This window comes from Zonotrichia albicollis, chromosome 19 (assembly GCF_047830755.1).
Source record: "Zonotrichia albicollis isolate bZonAlb1 chromosome 19, bZonAlb1.hap1, whole genome shotgun sequence".
Taxonomy (NCBI): Eukaryota; Metazoa; Chordata; class Aves; order Passeriformes; family Passerellidae; genus Zonotrichia; species Zonotrichia albicollis.
Genome location: NC_133837.1, coordinates 11,196,412 through 11,215,628, shown reverse-complemented (window position 1 = coordinate 11,215,628; position 19,217 = coordinate 11,196,412). Strand labels below are relative to the sequence as shown.

Sequence of the window (19,217 nt, the reverse complement as noted above, 5' to 3'; positions counted from 1 at the left end):
GATGGGCAGCAGCTCCTCTGCCTGGAGCCCTGATCTGCTGGGAGACCCCAGAGCAGGAACCTCCCAAACCCCCCCATTTGCACCCCTCTCTTTGCTGAGAGCTGCTGGGGACAGCCCCGGTTCTCTCCCAAACCCTTGGATGTCCCAGCACAACCCTGAGCTCCCCCCTGGCAGGACAAGCTGAGCATCCTTCCCACATGGATGGCAGCCCCCAGGGACAGCCCAGGACCCCCTTCCTTCCCTCCACAGCCAGCTGGGTCCTGCCATGACCCCTCTGAAGAACCCCAGCAGGCAGCTGTGGGGCAGCTGCTCCCTTCCCAGAGCATTTCCCTCGTGCCAGCCAGGAGTTTTCCCTCTGCAGCCACCAAGCTTGCAGGGTCTGTGCAGCAGAAGGGCTGATTGTCCATCCTCCCCTGCCTTGTGCTCCACAGCTGCTCCTGTAAGGTTCCTGTTTAGAGGAAAACCAAGCAAATTTCCCGAGGAATCCTCTCCCAAAGCCAACTCTCACAGAAGGTAATTTTAATCCAAGAGTTCTCTCTTTCCCAGATACAGAGCCCTACAAAAAGCCTTCAAGGGGGACCCTCTGTGTGCTCCCCCAGCCCCACACCCAGCTCACCTCCCTCCTCCCAGCACGGAGCAAAAGGAACCACAGCCTCCATCCCACCTCCAGCCTGGATTTCACAGACACCACCCTTGGGAAAGGAGCAGCCTGAGCAATTATTTGCTTAAACACAAAGCCAGGGTGTTGTGCTTTCCACATGGGGATCCCTCGTGGCCCCGTGGCACCGGCAGCCCACGTGCTGCACGTTGCAGCAGGGAATTGCAGCTGGATCCTGGGAATAATCTGCAACCGAGACATTGTCTGCTGCAATGTCCTGCAGGGCTTGGGCATAAGCCCTGCTGATGGCAGGCAGCACTGCCTGGTACTCCCTGGAGGCCACATCCAGAGGCTCCTGCTCCTGGATGTCACGGGCCAGGTTGAAAATGAGGGGTGGGTGGTGCTGCTGTGCCGGCCCAGTGCTGCCATCACAGGCCAAGGCCCCTCCTGGGGAAGAAATGGGAGAAAAACCCTGGAGTCACAGAGATCCAGGGATCACCTCTGTATTCCTCACCCACCCACCCAGCATGGCCCATTCATTCCCACCCCATCCCAGCTCCTGTTCCTGAGACCAACCCTGTCACAGACATATTTTCATGAAAAATCCTTTCCTTAGGATTGTTTTCCTCCTGAGAAGCTGAGAGGCCTCAGGAACAAAATGTAAACATTGATTATCTGCTGCTGTGGAATGCAACAGGTGCATCTGTGATTGATCTCATGTGGTTGTGTGTAATTAATGGCCAATCACAGCTGGCTTGAACACAGGGCCCAAGCCACAAACCTTTGTTATCATTCTTTCTAGCCTTCTGATGAAACCTTTTCTTCTATTCTTTTAGTGTAGTTTTAATGTAATATAGATCATAAAATAATAAATCAGCCTTCTGAAACATGGAGTCACATCCTCATCTCTTCCCTCATCCTCAGACCCCTGTGAACACAACACCGTCACACAGCCCCAGGCTGCAGCACCACCCTGCAGACACAGCTCAGCACATCCTTGGGTCTGAATTAACCTGAGCTGGTTTTCACCTGCATCTGCAGGGATCTGAGAATTCCAGAAGCCTTTTCCTAGACTTCAGACCCTCTGGCAGGGATGCAGTACCTGTGGTGTAGAAGGCCTTGTACTGATGCAGCCGCAGCGCCTCGACCTCGCCCACCTTCCCCGCCGCGCCGCTGTTGGGGTGCAGCAGAACCTGCAGGAGGGACAGGACAAGGACAGTTCCTGTCAGCCCATGGCAGGGAAAACCTGCCCCATGAAATCCACTCCCTCCCCACATGAGCCACATCCCATCCCTGGACACATTCACAGCCATCATTGAGGCCCTGGGCTCTGAGCAACAGCAGAGCTGTGAGTGCTGAAGCTGCTTTGCCTTCTCCTGATTCTGTGTCACAGCAAGGAAATGAGTAAATAATTCTGAATTTAGCCAACACGTTAATTGGTGCATTGGCTGGGAAATGTCAAACTGGTGAACAGAAACCACTACACAAAACTGGTGTTTCTGCCCGGTTTCAATCTGAAACCACCACAGTGGGATGATGGCACAAAGGCCTCACGAAACACCAGCATCTCCCTGGGACTTTCCCGGCCCTGCAGGACCCTCTGAATTTACCTCCCAGTTTTGTGGCAGGAAAGGGATCACAAAGGCTCTGGAGCTTTCAGCAGAGCAGGGTAGATTATCATAAAATCACAGACTGGTTTGGGTTGGACCCCAAAGCCCATGGGCAGGAACACCTTCCACAGTCCTGGGCTGCTCCAAGCTCCATCCAGCCTGGCCTTGGACACTTCCAGGGATGGGGCAGCCACAGCTTTTTGGTATAACCAGTGCCAGGGCCTTTCCACCCTTAAAATTAAGAATTTCTTCCTAACATCCAATCTAACTCTCCATCCTTTACTCTAAAACCATTCCCCCTTGTCCCATCACTAAATTATTTGGGAACCAAGGTGGTCTCAGGTGCACCCAGCGCCTCGCTGGGTGCTCACAGCTCAGCCAGCAGTGGGGACATCCAAGGGAGCCGAGCCCCAGGCTGGAGCCAGCAGGCAGCCACGAGCTGAGGGTGAGCTCATGGAGCAGAGGGGAAGGTGAGGTGCTGGAACATCCCTCCCACATCCCTCCCGTCCGTCTGACTCACCCCGCTGTGCAGGGGCTCCCTTGCCTGGCAACAGCCAGGAACGGGGTGAGCAGCGAGGGAAGGAGGGAGGGGAGGCTCAGATCTCTCCCCTTTGGTATTTAGGACACTTGATCCACACAGGAGGGCTGCTCTGGCACTGGGGAGTGAGGAGACAAGTGAGCTGGACGCTCCAGCAGCTCCTCTCTCCGATAACATCTGCCGCGGAGCCAGAGCTTCGCTGAGGGATGAGTCACTTGAGGTTTCCTCCCTGGGATTTGAGTTTAAAAAGTGATTCAAGAAATTTCCACTGTGCTGAAAAATTAGAAACATCTGCTGGAGTTGTAGGCAGCTGCAGTGCCAAGTTTAGTAACAGCACTCACAGCTGATGAGTGCAGCAGTGCCTGAGCAGGTGCCCGGCACGGAGCCCTGCCCCTCAGGGAGCACCCTGGGCACCCCGAGGTGTGGCACAGGGAATTCCAGGCACCCTGGGCACCCCGAGGTGTGGCACAGGGAATTCCTGGCACCCTGGGCACCCCGAGGTGTGCATCCCACCCTGCCTGGCACAGGGGACTCCTGGCACCCTGGGCACCCAGAGATATCCATCCCACCCTGCCTGGCACAGGGAATTCCTGGCACCCTGGGCACCCAGAGATATCCATCCCATCCTGCCTGGCACAGGGAATTCCTGGCACCCAGAGATGTCCATCCCACTCTGCCTGGCACAGGGAATTCCTGGCACCCTGGGCACCCAGAGATATCCATCCCACCCTGCCTGGCACAGAGAATTCCAGGCACCCAGAGAATGTCCATCCCATGTTGTCCAGAATGGAGCACCAATGGGCACCCCTAGATATCCATCCCACACTGCCTGGCAGAGCATTCCAGGTATCCCAAGATGTCCATCCCACCCTGCCTGGCACAGGGAATTCCTGGCACCCTGGGCACCCCAAGATGTCCATCCCATGTTGTCCTGATCAGAGCACCAATGGGCACTCCAAGGTGTCCATCCCACCCTGCCTGGCACAGAGCATTCCAGGCACCCTGGGCACCCCAAAATGTCCATCCCAGGCATCCCAGGCACCCCAAAATGTCCAACCCAGGCATCCCGAGGTGTCCATCCCACGCTGCCTGGTCTGGATGTAGCCACTGTCTCACATGGGGCTGGTTGGAACCTCATCCAAGAAATGCCAGGATTCAGGGTAGGGGGTGATCTCCAAATGCTCTCACTTTCTTTTATTGCCCTCAGTTGTAAGGTAAATTATTTGTTATAAAATCACCTTTTGTAATTTGGTTGGATTTTTTTGTGTTTTTGGGGAAAAGTAAGAAGGGTGCGAAGTGGAGGAGGTGGTGCAGTGTGAGCCTGGTGCAAGGAGGAAGCTCTGCTGCAGAGTGCCCTTCTGCTGACACTCCTTGGGCAGCATAAAAGAGCTCCAAAGCAGGAATCAGCAAATATTCAAGGCCCTGTGAAGCCAAGGGACCAGGAGCTGAACCAATTAATCTGTCTCCAGCCTCAAAGCTTTGCCTGCACCTTTAACAGCACAGCTGGGATGCTGCCAAGGGCACTCAAATCTCCCTTCCTACAAACAACCACGTTCCTAAACCTCTTAAAACCCCACACTTAGAAAATCTGTTATAATTTACTGCATAATTAAGGAGCTTGTTTTGATTCAAGAAACATTCCCAGATCTGGAACTCTTCCAATAATCCATGGCTATTATTTTAATAAATAAAAAATGGAGAAGCAGGGGTGGGGTGGGAAGCCTTTTCTCTGCTGTAAATTCATTGCTTGAACTTGGTGCTCTGGGCTATTCACACTGAGCTGATGGACAGGGGGATTTACAGCCCTGGTACCCTCGGTGCTCCTTGGAGGATGTGGTTTATTTCTCCTGCCAACAGCCCTTGCTTTCAGCAGGACCTCGGTGTCACCCCAGCCCCATTGCCGCCTGTGCCAGCAGCAAGCACAGGCTGGGACACTGGGACAGCCCACACGGGGAGCTCCAGCCACCCCAATTAGCAAAGTGTGGAAATTGGGCATTGGAGTGAGCACGGAGCTGCTTTCAGGAGGATTTGTGTCAGGGCAAACCCTGCACGGGGTCACTGCCGGCCGCTCACGGGCAGGGGGTGGGACACGAGGGGGACAGGAGGGGACAGGAGGGGGACATGGCTGCTCCCCCACCCCACGGGGCTCTGGGACCCTCTGAGGACAGCCCACCCCATGGCAGGGTGATCCCATAGCCCTTGGGGGGAGACCCACACAGGAATGAATGGCTGCACACTGACACCCAGCAAACCATTGCTCCCAGCAAACCATCATTCCCAAAAAACCATCACTATCAGAAAAGCATCATTCCCAGTAAACCATCATTCCCAAAAAACCACCATTCCTAGCAAACCATCGCTCCCAGCAAACCATTACTCCCAGCAAACCATTGCTCTCAGTAAACCATCATTCCCAAAAAACCATCACTATCAGCAAACCATCATTCCCTATAAGCCACCACTATCAGCAAACCATTGCTCCCAGCAAACCATTGCTCCCAGGAAAACCTCATTCCCACCAAAGCATTGCTCCCAGCAAACCATCATTCCCAAAAAATCACCACCACCAGCAAACCATTGTTCCCAACAAACCATTGCTCCCAGGAAAGCCTCGTTCCCAGCAAACCACTGCTCCCAGCAAACCATCATATCCAAAACAACACCACTATCAGCAAACCATCATTCCCAATAAGCCACCACTATCAGCAAACCATTGCTCCCATTGCTCCCAACAAACCATTATTCCCAGGAAAGCCTCATTCCCAGCAAACCATCATTCCCAGTAAACCATTGCTCTCAGAAAACCATCATTCCCAAAAAAACACTATCAGCAAACCATTGCTCCCAGCAAACCATCATTCCCAAAAAACCACCGCTACCAGCAAACCATCATTCCCAGCAAACCATTGCTCCCAGGAAAACCTCATTCTCAGCAAACCATTGCTCCCAGGAAGCCATTGCTCCCAGGAAAATCTCATTCCCAGGAAAGGCTCATTCCCAGCAAACCATTGCTCCCAGCAGCCCCAGTGCCCTGCTCCCAGCAGGGTTAATCTGAGGAGCAGAGCAGAGCAGAGCGTGCTGGCCCCATCCCATCCCCTTCCCTGCTCCATCTCCCAGTTCAGCTGAGGGTTCCATAAATACAAAGCAAATACCAAACCCCTGATGGACACGGAAACAAATCCAGGATCCCGCTGGGAGCTGGCTCACAGTACTTGTAGAGGGTGTACTTTAAAAGCAAAATCAGGGTTTATCCACGGGACTGCTATTGAAGCCACTTCTCTTTTTTCTTTTTGGTTGGTTCTGCAAAAATCCCGTGAGCTCCGAGACAAATGTGTGGTCACCCTGCTTGTCCTGTAAACTGTGTTTTTGGGGTGAAAGGAGCTGTGGGATATGGGGTGGGCTGTCCTGATGGAACGAATTTTGTGTTTGTTTGTGTTTGATCTGTTTGATCAAGACACAAGTTTGTTGTGTCTTGATGTGGTGCAATAAATAAATAAATGGGCATAACGAGGTCTGAAGCCCTGGAGCTGCCCTTGCCCACCCTGATGTTCCTTTTGGGGCCAGGCAGGTGCTGTGCTGGGCACTGCAGGCTGCCACGAGCCTGAGCACCCCAGCTAGTGTTCCTGGGTCCTTTTTGGTCTAGGGGCATTATTAGTTGTTTTGTAACTAGGTTAATAAACCATAGCTGGAGGGTTGAGAGTCAGTCAGTAATTCATCAGTTGTCTAGGGATGGCAGTAGGAGAGCTGGGAATGTTATTGAGATGAGGATCAGTGAGATTCCTAGGAGGGATGGGCTTCAAAATTGGTCAAAGAAGTTTAAGTTCATGGTCAGGTTCAGGGGGCAGTGCTAGGGGCGATGGGTGGTTTGCTAGAGGGGGGATTTATTGATGAGAATGACAGAATTGTGTGTGAACTGTCAGGTCACAGACACAGCTCTGAGGCACAGGAAGGTGCCAAGCTGCAGGCAGAGGCATTGCCACCTCTGATCCCAGGTTTGTGAACGAAGCACAAAACAATTTTCATTAACCCAAAGCCCTTTTGGGCCACTGAGTGTCCCTGCAGGGCTGATCCAATCCCAGCATCCCATGGGGAGATGCTCCGCCCAGGGGAGGAGCCAAGCATTCCTACCTGGATCCAATCTGAGCTTTGGGACACCCCAGCAACCTTTGCCCCCTGCATGGCCAGAGGAGCAGCTTTCTGCTGCCCTGCATGGCCAGAGGGAGCCCAGGCCCATCTGCAGCAGCCCTGGAGCTGCAGAGGAAAACTCCCCCCTTGTGCAGGATCCCTGCTGCAGCAGAGCCACAGCTGGCACTGCAGGAGGGCTGAGCCCCCATGGATGGGGCTGGGACACCCCCTGGCACACAGTGTGTCCGAGCCTGTTCTGACTCTGTCAATGGTTTGTTTTCTCTTTTTTGTACTTTTACATTTGTATTTTTAATTTCCCTAATAAAGAACTGCTATTCCTGCTCCCACATCTTTGCCTGAGAGCCCCTTAGCTTCAAAATTATCATAATTTGGAGGGATGGGTTTTGTATTTTCCATTTCAAGGAAGTGGAAATTTCCATTTCTGCCCCCCTCAGCACACACCTGGCTGTTCAAACCCAGGCACCACTCACCTGTTTCACCTGCTGCCAGGAGGGGGTGACACCAGGGGTGGCTCTGCCTTACCTTGTGCCCCACATCCGACCAGCCAAAGAGAACTGGGGACACATCCAAGCCATCAAAGCGCCTGTTTGGGGGCAGTGCTGCCCCAGCCAGGGCCACCAGCGTGGGGAAGATGTCCAGGATGCTGGGGAGAGAGGGGACAGCCATCAGAGCGAGGAGTGAGCATCCCTGGAGGGTCCCCCCAACCTCATCCCTCCCAGGAGAGCTCCCAGCAGCTGGAAAGGCTGAACCCAGCCCTGGCCCTGGCTCCACAGCCCTGCCAGCCCCAGATTGAGCCAGGATGTGGGCAGGGGCAGGGGGAGCCCTGGGCAGTAGGAAGGCAGCAGCAGGTCGGTCACCCTCTGCAGAAAGTGCCACCCTGGGGTCTCCAGGCCAGTGCCAGCAGCCCCTGGTGCCCAGGTCTCGGGTTTTGGTTGATAATTGCTGCCCCGACATGTGCAGGATGTCTCTGCTTCAGCCCACGTGGCTGAAGAACGAGTCTGGACTCTTCACTTTTCTGTCTTGAGGTTGTTTATTAATTCTTATCTATAAAATTTTCTTTCTGCCCAGCCGAGATCTGCTCAGCAGGGCAGCCACAGGCACTCTGTGTTGTCCTTTTATACTACAAACTACATATAACATATTTACACTTAATCCCCAATACCCATCACCTGTGTTAGACAGTGCACTTCTACTCTAAACCAATCCCAAAGTGCCAACATGACTGCAGAAAATGGAGAACAAGAAGAAGAAGAAAGAAAGGCTGGACACGCCCTGATTCCTCCATCTTGTCCCCATAACCCCCACACCAAAAATCCTAAAACCTACATTTTCACCCTGTGCTCATTTTGTTATTACACCGTTCAAGCCTGTGTGACTTTCACATCCTCATACAAAGCTGGCAACTTGCTCCAGGAGTCAAAATCAAATCCCCAGGTGTTCTGGGCAGCGTGCCAGGGTCTCTGGACACCCTGAGGGATGTGCTGAGCTCCAGCAGAACCCTGCCCCGCCTGGGCTGCAGCAGCTGTGCCCACACCCCAGCCCAGCTGCCAGCACAGCCAGGATGGTGCAATCTCCTCCTCAGCACCCTCCTGACCTACTTCTTCCCTGCCCTACTTCGGGCTGGGGCAGGGCAGGAACACGCTGGGTGGCTCTGACCATAATTAACCATCATTAAGAAGAGCAGACGAGGCAGTTTTGGGGCAGTTTTGTGCAGAGCCCAGCGTGCAGGTGCTGGTCTGGGGTGAGGCATCAGCGTTGCTGTGCTGGCTGCAGCTCCCTGGCCCCGGGGCACACTCACCCTCGCTCACCCCTGTGCTCACGGCATTGTCTGTGCCCCAGCCAGGTGTTTCCATAACCCCAGGGGAGGAGGAGATCCCTGCAGATGGGAGAGGCCCTGCCCTGCCCAGCCCTGGCTGTTCCTGGGGATCCCTCTGAGTGCTCAGGGCTCCCAGCCCCTCCTGCTTCACTCCCTGCCCATCAGCTGGGGGGTTCAGTGTCCCTGTGGGGCTGTCCCAGGGAAAAGCCACCAGTCCTGTGAGCACCTCGGTGTCCCTCTGTGTCCCTCCACACTCCCTGTCCCACCTCATGGTGACACTTTGCTGAGCACGACCCATCACTCTCACATGCCCTAATCTGGTTCTGTGCTGCTCCCAAAGAGGGGGTGCCCCTTCCTGATGCCAGAGCACACCCCTGCTCAGCTGGGCATGGCCACACAGTGCCAGAGCACCCTGCACAGCTGGCATGGCCCCATGGCAGTGCCAGAGCACCCCCCTGCACAACTGGCATGGCCCCGTGGCAGTGCCAGAGCACCCTGCACAGCTGGCATGGCTCTATGGCAATGCCACAGCACCACCCTGCACAGCTGGGCATGGTGGCAGTGCCAGACCAATCCCTGCACAGCTGGCATGGCCCCATGGCAGTGCCAGCCTCCTGAATGTGACTCCTGTGACTCCCCAGAGCCACTCCCCAAGCACCCGGCGTGCTGCACCTGCCTCTGCTGCATTTCCAGATTCCCAGCTGTCCAACCTGCCAGACTGGAGCTGGGAAATGCAGCAGATCAGATCTTGGAGGAGATAATCACAATTCCTGGGCTTGGAGGCAGGGCCAGGGGGATGGGATCCAGGCACTGATCCTGCACACACTGCCCCACAGCCCCGGGGTTTGGAGGTGAGGCCACAGCTCTCCCCACAGCCCAGGGGTTTGGTTGGAGATGAAGCCATGGGTGCTACGTGCTCCCCATCCCCTCACCAGGCTCCAGTGACTCAGTTCTGGCTCAGAGCTTCCCCTGCCTGCAAACACGCAGCTCCAGAGCTGCCCTGGGGCTGTGGAACGAGTGAGTGTCTGCAGCTCATCCCAGGGAGCTGGGAACACCCAGCACTGCCCCAGGGCCCACCAGCCAGGACCTGCTCCCAGCAGCTGGGACGTTCTTTCTCAACATCCCACAACCCCTCAGCCCCACCACTCTGTGTGCCCCAGGGATGAAAGGGGACAGGACACCCTAATTCCCAAACCCTCCCAGTGTGACCCCAGCCCCATGGGGACCCATCAGGGATGAACGGGGGCAGGACATCCCAATTCCCAGTAACCCCAAACCCCTCCAGCCTGACTCCCAGCACTGTGGGGACCCATCAGGGATGAAAGGGGACATGGTATCCCAATATCCAGCAATCCCTCAGCCCCACCACTCTGTGATTCAAGGATGAAAGGGGACAGGACATCCCAACGTCCAACAACCCATCAACCTGACCTCCAGCACCGTGGATGAAAGGGGACAGATCATCCCAATTCCCACTAACCCTAAACCCACCCAGCCTGACCCCAGCACTGTGGGGATCCATCAGGGATGAACAGGGACAGGACATTCCAATGCCCAGTGACCCCAAACTCAGCCTGACCCCAGCCCCATGGGGACCATCAGGGATGCACAAGGACATTGCCCCTACCCTGCCCCAGGCTGTGCCCCACACCTGCTGCCCAGGAGGGCTGTAAGGGTGGGTACAGCTGGCACATGAAGGGGTGCAGCTGGCACATGGAGGGGTGCAGATGCTGGGCACATGGAGGGGTGCAGCTGGCACATGGAGGGGTACAGCTGGCACATGAAGGGGTGCTGATGCTGGGCACATGGAGGGGTGCAGCTGGCACATGGAGGGGTGCAGCTGGCACTGAAGGGGTTCAGATGCTGGGCACATGGAGGGGTGCAGCTGGCACATGGAGGGGAGCAGATACCGCAGGGAGAGGGGCAGCACAGCCCCTCCCCTGCCCTCCTGCGCAGATTCCTCTCCTCACAACCACTCCCTCCTCGCACAAAGCCATTCACAGACCGCAGAGCCACCCCTGCTCCGTGCTGGGCAGCGAGAACATCATCATCATCATTTGTTAATTATCCAGGAGCACACGGAGCCCTGGTGGCTGCGAGCCCCAGCCCTCCAGCCTCACAAAAAGCCCTTTCAGCTCCTCTCAACTGAGGCATTCAGGCTTGGAGAGGACAAAAGTACAGCCTGGCACAAGGCAGGGCATAACCAGAGCTGCCAAAATCCAGGTGATGGCCTGGGGGGCAGCGTGGGGATGGGGGGTCCCTCCTTTGGGCTTCCTGCTGATATTTGCTGCTCTGAGATGGGCAGGATGTCTCTGCTTCAGTCTGTGCAACTGAAGAACGAGTTTGGACTTTTCACTTTTCGGTCTTGAGGTTGTTTATAAATTCTTATCTGTAAATTTTTCTTTCTGCCCAGCTGAGATCTGCTCAGCAAGGCAGCCATGAGCACTTTGACTGCTTCTGAGGTGGTGCTGTCTTTTTGTACTACAAACTATGTATATCATATTTACACTTAATTCCCAATACCCATCAACCATGTTAGACAGTGAGCTTCTATTCTAAATATATTTACAATTACTTCCTAATGCCTATCCCCTATGTTAGACAGTGCACTTCTGTTCTAAACCAGTCCCAAAGTGCCAACATCACGGCAGAAAATGGAGAATAATAAGAAGAAAGAAGGACTAGACACGCCCTGATTCCTCCATCTTGTCCCCATAACCCCCATACCAAAAATCCTAAAATCTAAATTTTCATCCTGTGAATATCTTATTATTACACTATTCAGACTTGTGTGACTTTCAGGCCCTCATACAAGCTGGTAATTTGATCCATGGGTCAAAATCAAATCCCCAGGTGTTCTGGGCAGTGTGCCAGGGTCTCTGAGCCCCCCAGCTCTGGACACCCAGAGGGATGTGCTGAGTTCCCACACCTCCAAATGGGGCCACCCCTGTTCCCAGAGGGGCTCTTACCTGAGGAGAGCCTGGCTGGTCCTCCCAGCAGGGACACGGCCAGGCCAGTACACCAGGGCTGGCACTCTGTGCCCTCCTTCCCAGGTGGTTTGCTTGGCTGAGCTCCCACCTGCAGGAGAACAGGGCACTGCTCAGCATCCTGCAGGTGCTGGAAAACCTGCTGGGCACGGAGCTCCCCATGGAGAGGAGCTGTCAGAGGCAGGGATGGTGTGAATCACCCCAAAGGAGGGTGGGTTCACTGGGCCAGGGAAGGGACAAGGACTGCAGGAGCTGCTCAAAGGGGTCCCAGCTGGGCACTGGGTTGTGTTGGCTCCAGTGAGCGATGAGAAATGCAGCAGCAGCCAGAGCCACTGCATTTCCACCCCCTTTGGTGCCAGGTGAGAGGATGGAGCAGGCAGGAAATGCAGGGATTTATTCCAGGGGCTCCTGTCCCTTACAGGGCTCAGCACCAACAGCTCCCCCTCCCCTGGCTGCTGGAAACCTCATTAAAAACGCCATCCTGCTAATAACCCTCAGTTAATGAACCCGATCCATCCTCTCCCTGACAGCACCCAAAGCACTCTGCCCTTGGGTTTGAGATGCTGCCCAGTGCTTCCCTCCACCTGCAGCGCTGGGCACCAAAATGGGGGTGCTGAGCATCAAAATCGGGGTGATGAGCACCAAAATTGGAGTGATGAGCACTAAAATTGGGGTGCTGAGCACCAAAATCGGGGTGCTAAGCACAAAAATCAGCGTGCTGAGCACCAAAATCAGCGTGCTGAGCACCAAATCGGGGCGATAAGCACCAAAATCGGGGTGCTGAGCACCAAAATTGGAGTGATGAGCACTAAAATTGAGGGTGCTGAGCCCCAAAATCAGGGTGCTGAGCCCAGAAATGGGAGCACCAAGCATCAAAAGGGCTGGAATGAGGTTGTAGAGCCTCTGGCCTGGCTGCAGCCCAAAGGGCCCCAGGCAGCTGGAGGGGGAAGGGGTTGGGAATGGGGCAAAGAGAAAATCCCAAGGCGATTCACAAACGTCCCAGGAGCAGCCTTTGTGCGCTGCCTTTCAGCGTGCACATGGCAACGGCGCCTGGCCCGAGCCATTTCCTGGGGGCACGGCCAAGAGAGCCCCTGGGCTGTCCCCAGAGCTGTCCCCTGCCTGTCCCCAGCCCTGCTGGCCTCCCCATCCCTGCCCGATGCTGATCCACGCCCCCAGGCAACGCTGCCTTGCACGCCAATGGCACAGGTGCCCCAAAATCGGGGTGCTGAGCCCCAAAATTGGGGTGCTAAGGACAAAAATCGGGGTGCTCAGCACCAAAATCGGAGTTTTGAGCACCAAAATTGGGGTGCTGAGCATCAAAATCGGGGTTCTGAGCACCACAATGGGGGTGCTGACCACCAAAATTGGGGTGCTAAGCCCCAAAATCGGGGTGCTAAGCACAAAAATCGGGGTGCTGAGCTCCAAAAATGGGGTGCTAAGCACAAAAATCGGGGTGCTGAGCACCAAAATTGGGGTGCTGAGAACAAAAATCGGGGTGCTGAGCACCAAAATCAGAGTTTTGAGCACCAAAGTTGGGATGCTGAGCACCAAATCGGAGTTTTGAGCACCAAAATTGGGGTGCTAAGCACAAAAATCAGGGGTTTAAGCACCAAAATTGGAGTGCTGAGCATCAAAATTGGGGTTCTGAGCACCAAAATCAGAGTTTTGAGCACCAAAATTGCGATGCTGAGCAGCCAATCGGACCAGCCCAGGACTGAGCACACTCCCAAATTCCTCACCCAAATTTTGGTGTTTCCCCCAGACACCCCAGGAAACCACAGCAATTAATAAGCAGCCCCATCTGTGCACATAAATGGAAGGGCTGGTGCTGCTGGGTGCATCCTCAGGGTTTTTCCAGGCATGCTCAGGGGGCTCTGGAAGGACATCAGACGGATGTTTCCTGACCAAGCCACCGCAGCACCTCTGGCCAGGTCACACAGCCTGGGGTGAGGTCACACCAACGCTCGGGGAAGCAAACAGGGCTGAAACAGCCAAAGCCAAGCAGGGAATTTTTCTGCAGAGCGGGGATGATGCAGCCCTGCTGCCCTGTGGGGACTTTCCAGGCTCTCCAGGAAAGCTGAACTGTGCATTCCCGTGGCGGGATGGAAACCTTGGTGCCACCACAACGCACAGCAGGTCCTCAGCACAGGGACACCGACCTGCCCCAAACATCACATCCCCTCAGTGTTTTTCTCTCTCCCAGTATCCCTCCCTTGCTGGATTTTTGACCCCAAGGTGGGAGAGGAGTTTTGGGGTTTGTGGGAAACACAGAGAAAGGGGCAGCACACACGGATCTTCTCCCAGCTCCAGGAACCACCTGAAATCGGTGGAAAACACCCCTGGAATTTAGGGCTGGACACTGAAACAAAAGATGGAATTACAGGAAAGATATAGAAACACACAGAAACATATTAACATATAGAAACATGTAGGAACATGTAGAAACATGCAGAAATGCTGGAAATATATAGAAACGTGTTGAAAACATATAGACACATGTTAGAAACATATAAACATGTAGAAACATATAGGAACATATAGAAACCTGTAGAAACATACAGAAACATGGAGAAACATATAAAAACATGTGGAAACATGTAGAAACATGATAGAAACGTGGAAACATGCTGGAAATGTATAAAAACATGTTGGAAGCATAGAAACATGTTAGAAACATATAAAAACATGTAGAAACATAGAAACATGTTAGAAACATATAGAAACATGTAGAAACATGAAAACCATGTAGAAACACACAGAAACATGTTGGAAATTAATAAAAACATGTTGGAAATATATAGGAACATGGAGGAATGTATAGGAACATACAGGAACATAGAAGCAAATAGAGACATATAGAAACATATGGAAACACATGAAAACATATAGAAATAAATAGATTTTTTAAATATATATATTTTTTAGAGAGGGAGCAGCCTGTCTTCCCCTGCCCTCCCACTCCTTGGGGGCTTTTTCCTACCCAGGAACAATCCCCAGGGCTGGGAGGGCTGAGCATCCCAGCCTGGCATCCCTGGCAGTGCCAGCCCAGCCTGGCATCCCCAGGCTGGCTCTGCAAACGTCCTGCAGGCACCAGAGCAGAGATTTCCATCCCACCCTGGCCGTGGGGTGTTTCTATCCCCATGTCAGCCCCATGGGGATACCTGCATGTATATACCCAGCAAAAACTAACAGTAAGGTCAGGACTAAGCCTTTTGTCCTTGGGGGTGTGTGGCAGCCATCTTGGCATCTTCATGCTTTTTATAAAGTTTGGTGGGTGATGATTTGATGGTTTGTGTCATGGTTTGTATTTTTGTTTGGGTTTTTTTTTGGGGGGGGGTAAGTTCTGGGGTTAATTCTGTGTTTATTTGGGGGTGGTTGTGGAAACCTGCCTCATTAAAAACACCATCCTGACAGATGACGACAGTTGGTTATTGTTTTTGATAATAGGAAATACAGAGGAAGGTTAATTGAAAGTATTGGTGATAAGCGATCTGGATAATGTAGGGATATATGGCTTAATTATTTGACCCCCCAAAAAAAAAAAAAAGTCAAGATAAAAGAAATGAATGTGTAAAATGGAATTTAAATCCTAGTTCCTCCCTCCCTGCTGAGGGCTCTGCAGGGCACAGGGGCTGCAAGGGGCCGTGGTTTGAGTTCTGCTCGTCCTGTTCTGCACCATCTGCTCGGGCTTGTGACCGGGGGTTGCTCAAGAGCAGCAGCCCGGGGCCGGCAGCGGGGTTTGTTGGGTTTGTTTACTACAAAACTGAGGTTACGGTTCCATCCCCGGGGCCAGGAGAAGGAAAGGCTCTGGGAATGGCACAGAGCCAGCGCTGTTTGCCCGGGGAATGGCCACGGTGGCGCGGCCAGGGTGTCAGGAAGAGGAGGAGGAGGAGGAGGATGAGCCTCGGTGCTGACCCCGGGACTGGCACGGTAACACCGCGTAATACAAGCAGAAGTGGGAAACGCCTGACTCATGGATGTTTCTGGCTGCCCCGGCTGAAATAAACCCACCGAGCAGATGGCTTGGCCGGAAAAGGAGGAAAGAGTGAAAAAAACCAAAACAAAACAAAATTTAAACCAAACAAAACGGTGGAGTGAAAAAAAAGCAAAATCCCGGCGTGTGGGGAGGGTGGTGGGTGCTCTGCTCTGGGGGCTGTGAGACCCTGATGGGGCAGATCCCAACGTCCCATCTGCAAACCAGCACACTCACCCCAAGCTCCGGGGTTATGGGGACCCAAACCCACCCTCCGCAGCAGTTTTGGGGGAAATTTGGCTGTTTGAAAGAAATAAAATAGCGCTGGGGTGTGTTCAAGCCAAGGGCAGCAGCCAGGGAGGGGTGGCATGGATGGAATGATGCCCATGTCCCCTTGGTGGGCACTGAGGGCTTTGTGGAGCAGCCAGGGAGAGGCTGGCATGGATGGAATGATGCCCATGTCCCCTCGGTGGGCACTGAGGGCTTTGTGGAGCAGCCAGGGAGAGGCTGGCATGGATGGAATGATGCCCATGTTCCCTCGGTGGGCACTGAGGGCTTTGTGGAGCAGCCAGGGAGGGGTGGCATGGATGGAATGATGCCCATGTCCCCTCGGTGGGCACTGAGGGCTTTGTGGCGCAGCTCCCCCTGTGCCCCTGCATTTGGGACCCCCCCTGTGCCCCCTGGCACTGGGACCCCCCCACGCTGCCAGGTTACCTCTCTGCCTCTGCCAGGCACCCACAAATGGCCCCAGGCGTCCTGCCAGCTCACACTTCTGTGCCCAGGGGCCATTGTCACCTGCAAGAGAAAGAAATGTCCCCATGAGCGACACCAGGACCACAGGGGACACCCACAGTGCGGGGTAGGCAAGGACAAGTGACCCTTGCATCTCTCTCTGCCACCCCTGCGATGCCTCCCCACGGGGAGCTGATGAGTTTTGGTGTTTTGCAGTTTGTCTGCAGGGTTGATGGGTTTTGGTTATTGCAGTTTGTCTGCAGGGTTGATGGGTTTTGGTGTTTTGCAGTTAGTCTGCAGGGTTGATGGGTTTTGGTGTTTTGCAGTTTGTCTGCAGGGTTGATGGGTTTTGGTTATTGCAGTTTGTCTGCAGGGTTGATGGGTTTTGGTGTTTTGCAGTTTGTCTGCAGGGGCTGGAGGGCAGCCAGGGCAGGGCAGGGCAGGGCAGGGGGGGCTCGGTGCCGCCAGCTCCGGGTGTTAATGAGCGGCCGAGCGGTTGCTGTCATCAGCAGCGAGACATCCTCATTAGGGAGGCTGCTCGGGACTCAGAGCGGATTTGGGCTTCTTAACGAACGAGGATTTGTGCCTTAATTAGTCACGGCCCTGCCACTGCAGCCCCGCAGCCGGAGGGGGGGGTGGCAGAGCGGGCACCATGGCGGGGTGGGCACCGTGGCAGGGTGGGCACCGTGGCAGGGTGGGCACGGCAGCCTGGGACCCCCACCCAGCTCCACGGTGGGACCACTCCCCACCCACAGAGCAGTGGGAGCATCCAGGGCAGGGGACACTGAGAGCAGGAGACATGGAGGGCAGGGAACATCGAGGGCAGGGGGACATTGAGGGCAGGGGACACCAAGGGCGGGGGACATTGAGGGCAGGGGACATTGAGGGCAGGGGACATTGAAGGGAGGGGACATCGCAAGCAGGGGACATCGAGGAGAGGGGACATGGAGGGCAGAAGACACTGAGGGCAGGGGACACCAAGTGCAGGGGACATTGAGGGCAGGGGACATTGAGGGCAGAGGACATTCAGGGTAGGGGACAAACACATATCCTGCCCCCACCCCCAGGTGCAGCCTGCAGTGTCACCCCCCTTTGGCACAACACAGGAGCAGCGAGTGAGATCAGAATTGTTTCCGTCATTCTTTTCCCTGCTCCTCTCAGGCTCAGAGAAGCCACAGCCCCATCCCTGCAGTGCCCTGCAGTACCTGTGAACCAGAGCAGCGTGCTGCCCCTGCCCAGGCTGTCTGCTGCCTCCTTCACCCGTGCCACCAGCGCATCCATCTCCCCCAGGGACGCTCCGTAGACGCCCCTGCCCGGGCCGGGGGGCAGCGGGGGCACCAGCGGGACGTGCATATGGGCCAGGGCCAGGTACAGGAAGAAGGGCTGTCCTTTGGCACTGCACAGGGGACACACAGAGAGCGTTCAGCCTTTGGGGTCACTGGGGTGGTGGCACTGCTGAGCCTGGGGACACAAACCCTTCCACTCCTGCCTCACACACAGATCCCTGGGGGAAAATACCCCAGATGGATCACCCAGCTCCAGGCACCCCTCTCCTTACAGGCAGGAAGCTGAGCTGAGCCATTTCTCCCCTGCTGCTGCTTAAACCTCTCCCCACTGTCCCCCTGTTGTCAGCTGTGCCCCCATTTGGGGTGGATTTTCCTCCATCTCCAAACACTACTCGCTGCTGCACCCACACACCTCCCTCCCCTCTCTGAGGGCCCATTTTGTCCTTTTTCCCCCTCCCCAGCTGCTGCCCAGCCTGGTGGCACTGTGGCACAGGATGTGGCACAGCAGGGCACCCACACACCTGCCTCCCCTCTCTGAGGGCCCATTTTGTCCTTTTTCCCCCTCCCCAGCTGCTGCCCGGCCTGGTGGCACTGTGGCACAGGATGTGGCACAGCAGGGCCCCCACACAGCCCAACACGGCCTGGGCAGTGCCACCATCCTGCAGCACGTCCACCGCCATGCACAGCCCCGCAGCAGCACAGGACACGTCCTGTTTGCTTGTTTACAGCTATATTTATCTGCTCCAACGAGCCTGCTCTTCCTCAGGGAGCTCGGAGGGGAAGGGTGGGATGGCAGCAGCGAGGAGGGGCCGGATCCAGGGCTGTGCACGGGCCCGGCCCCATCTCTGCCTCCTGCCAGCCCTGCCCAGTGCGTGGCTGCGCTTCCTTCCTCTGCCCGGCACCCACCTGGCCTGCAAAATGAGTAAGAAACCCCATCCTGCCTGGAGCTGAGGGGGCTGGAGCCCCAGGAAGGGTTTTCTCAAAATCCCCGCTCCGAATTCCCGCAAAAATTATGGTTTTAAAAATATACAACCCCTTTAGAGGACACCAGAAGACCCTCAGTGCCTTCTCCAGCAGGAAGCCAAGCCATGGACACCAAGCCAAGCCCCCATCCTGCCCAGAGTTGCTGAGGGCTGGAGCCCCATGAAAGGTTTTCTCAAAACCCCCACTCTAACTTTCCCCAAAATTGATATTTTAAAAACACACAACCCTTTAGAGGACACCAGAAGACCCTCAGTGCCTCTTCCAGCAGGAAGCCAAGGCATCGACACCCCAAATCTGAGCTATGGGGCAGCACCCATCTCCCCTGGCATCTTCCCTGGCATCTCCCCTGGCACCTTGCCCATCCCTGCAGGACATGGGGGTCAGGAGAGCTCATGTGCCCCTTGCAAACAGCCACTGTGAGAGCTCTTCCCAAGGGATGCCAGAGCCCCCAGAGCAGGGAAAGCTGCTTCCCCTGGCTCCAGCACCCAGATGGACTCGTGGCTGTGGTGCTCATCCTCCTCGTTTGCCACTCAGACACCTCGGAATT

General features: G+C 55.1%; 1 protein-coding gene across 4 annotated transcripts in view; it reads right to left on the bottom strand.

The window, feature by feature from the left end:
* Positions 1 to 361: 361 nt before the first annotated feature.
* Positions 362 to 19,217, bottom strand: part of ARSG (arylsulfatase G) — a 31,992-nt gene continuing 13,136 nt past the window's right edge. For 3 of the 4 annotated variants that reach the window (XM_074555310.1, XM_074555311.1, XM_074555312.1), the window contains exons 7-12: positions 17,606 to 17,796; positions 16,383 to 16,463; positions 11,678 to 11,786; positions 7,415 to 7,535; positions 1,701 to 1,791; positions 362 to 1,045 (exon numbers count right to left, since the gene is read on the bottom strand). In XM_074555310.1, the coding sequence (XP_074411411.1) occupies positions 726 to 1,045; positions 1,701 to 1,791; positions 7,415 to 7,535; positions 11,678 to 11,786; positions 16,383 to 16,463; positions 17,606 to 17,796 (913 nt within the window). In that variant the 3' untranslated portion in view covers positions 362 to 725. Of the gene's footprint in view, positions 1,046 to 1,700; positions 1,792 to 7,362; positions 7,536 to 11,677; positions 11,787 to 16,382; positions 16,464 to 17,605; positions 17,797 to 19,217 lie in introns of all 4 variants that reach the window. The other variant, XM_074555313.1, reaches the window with a different exon arrangement.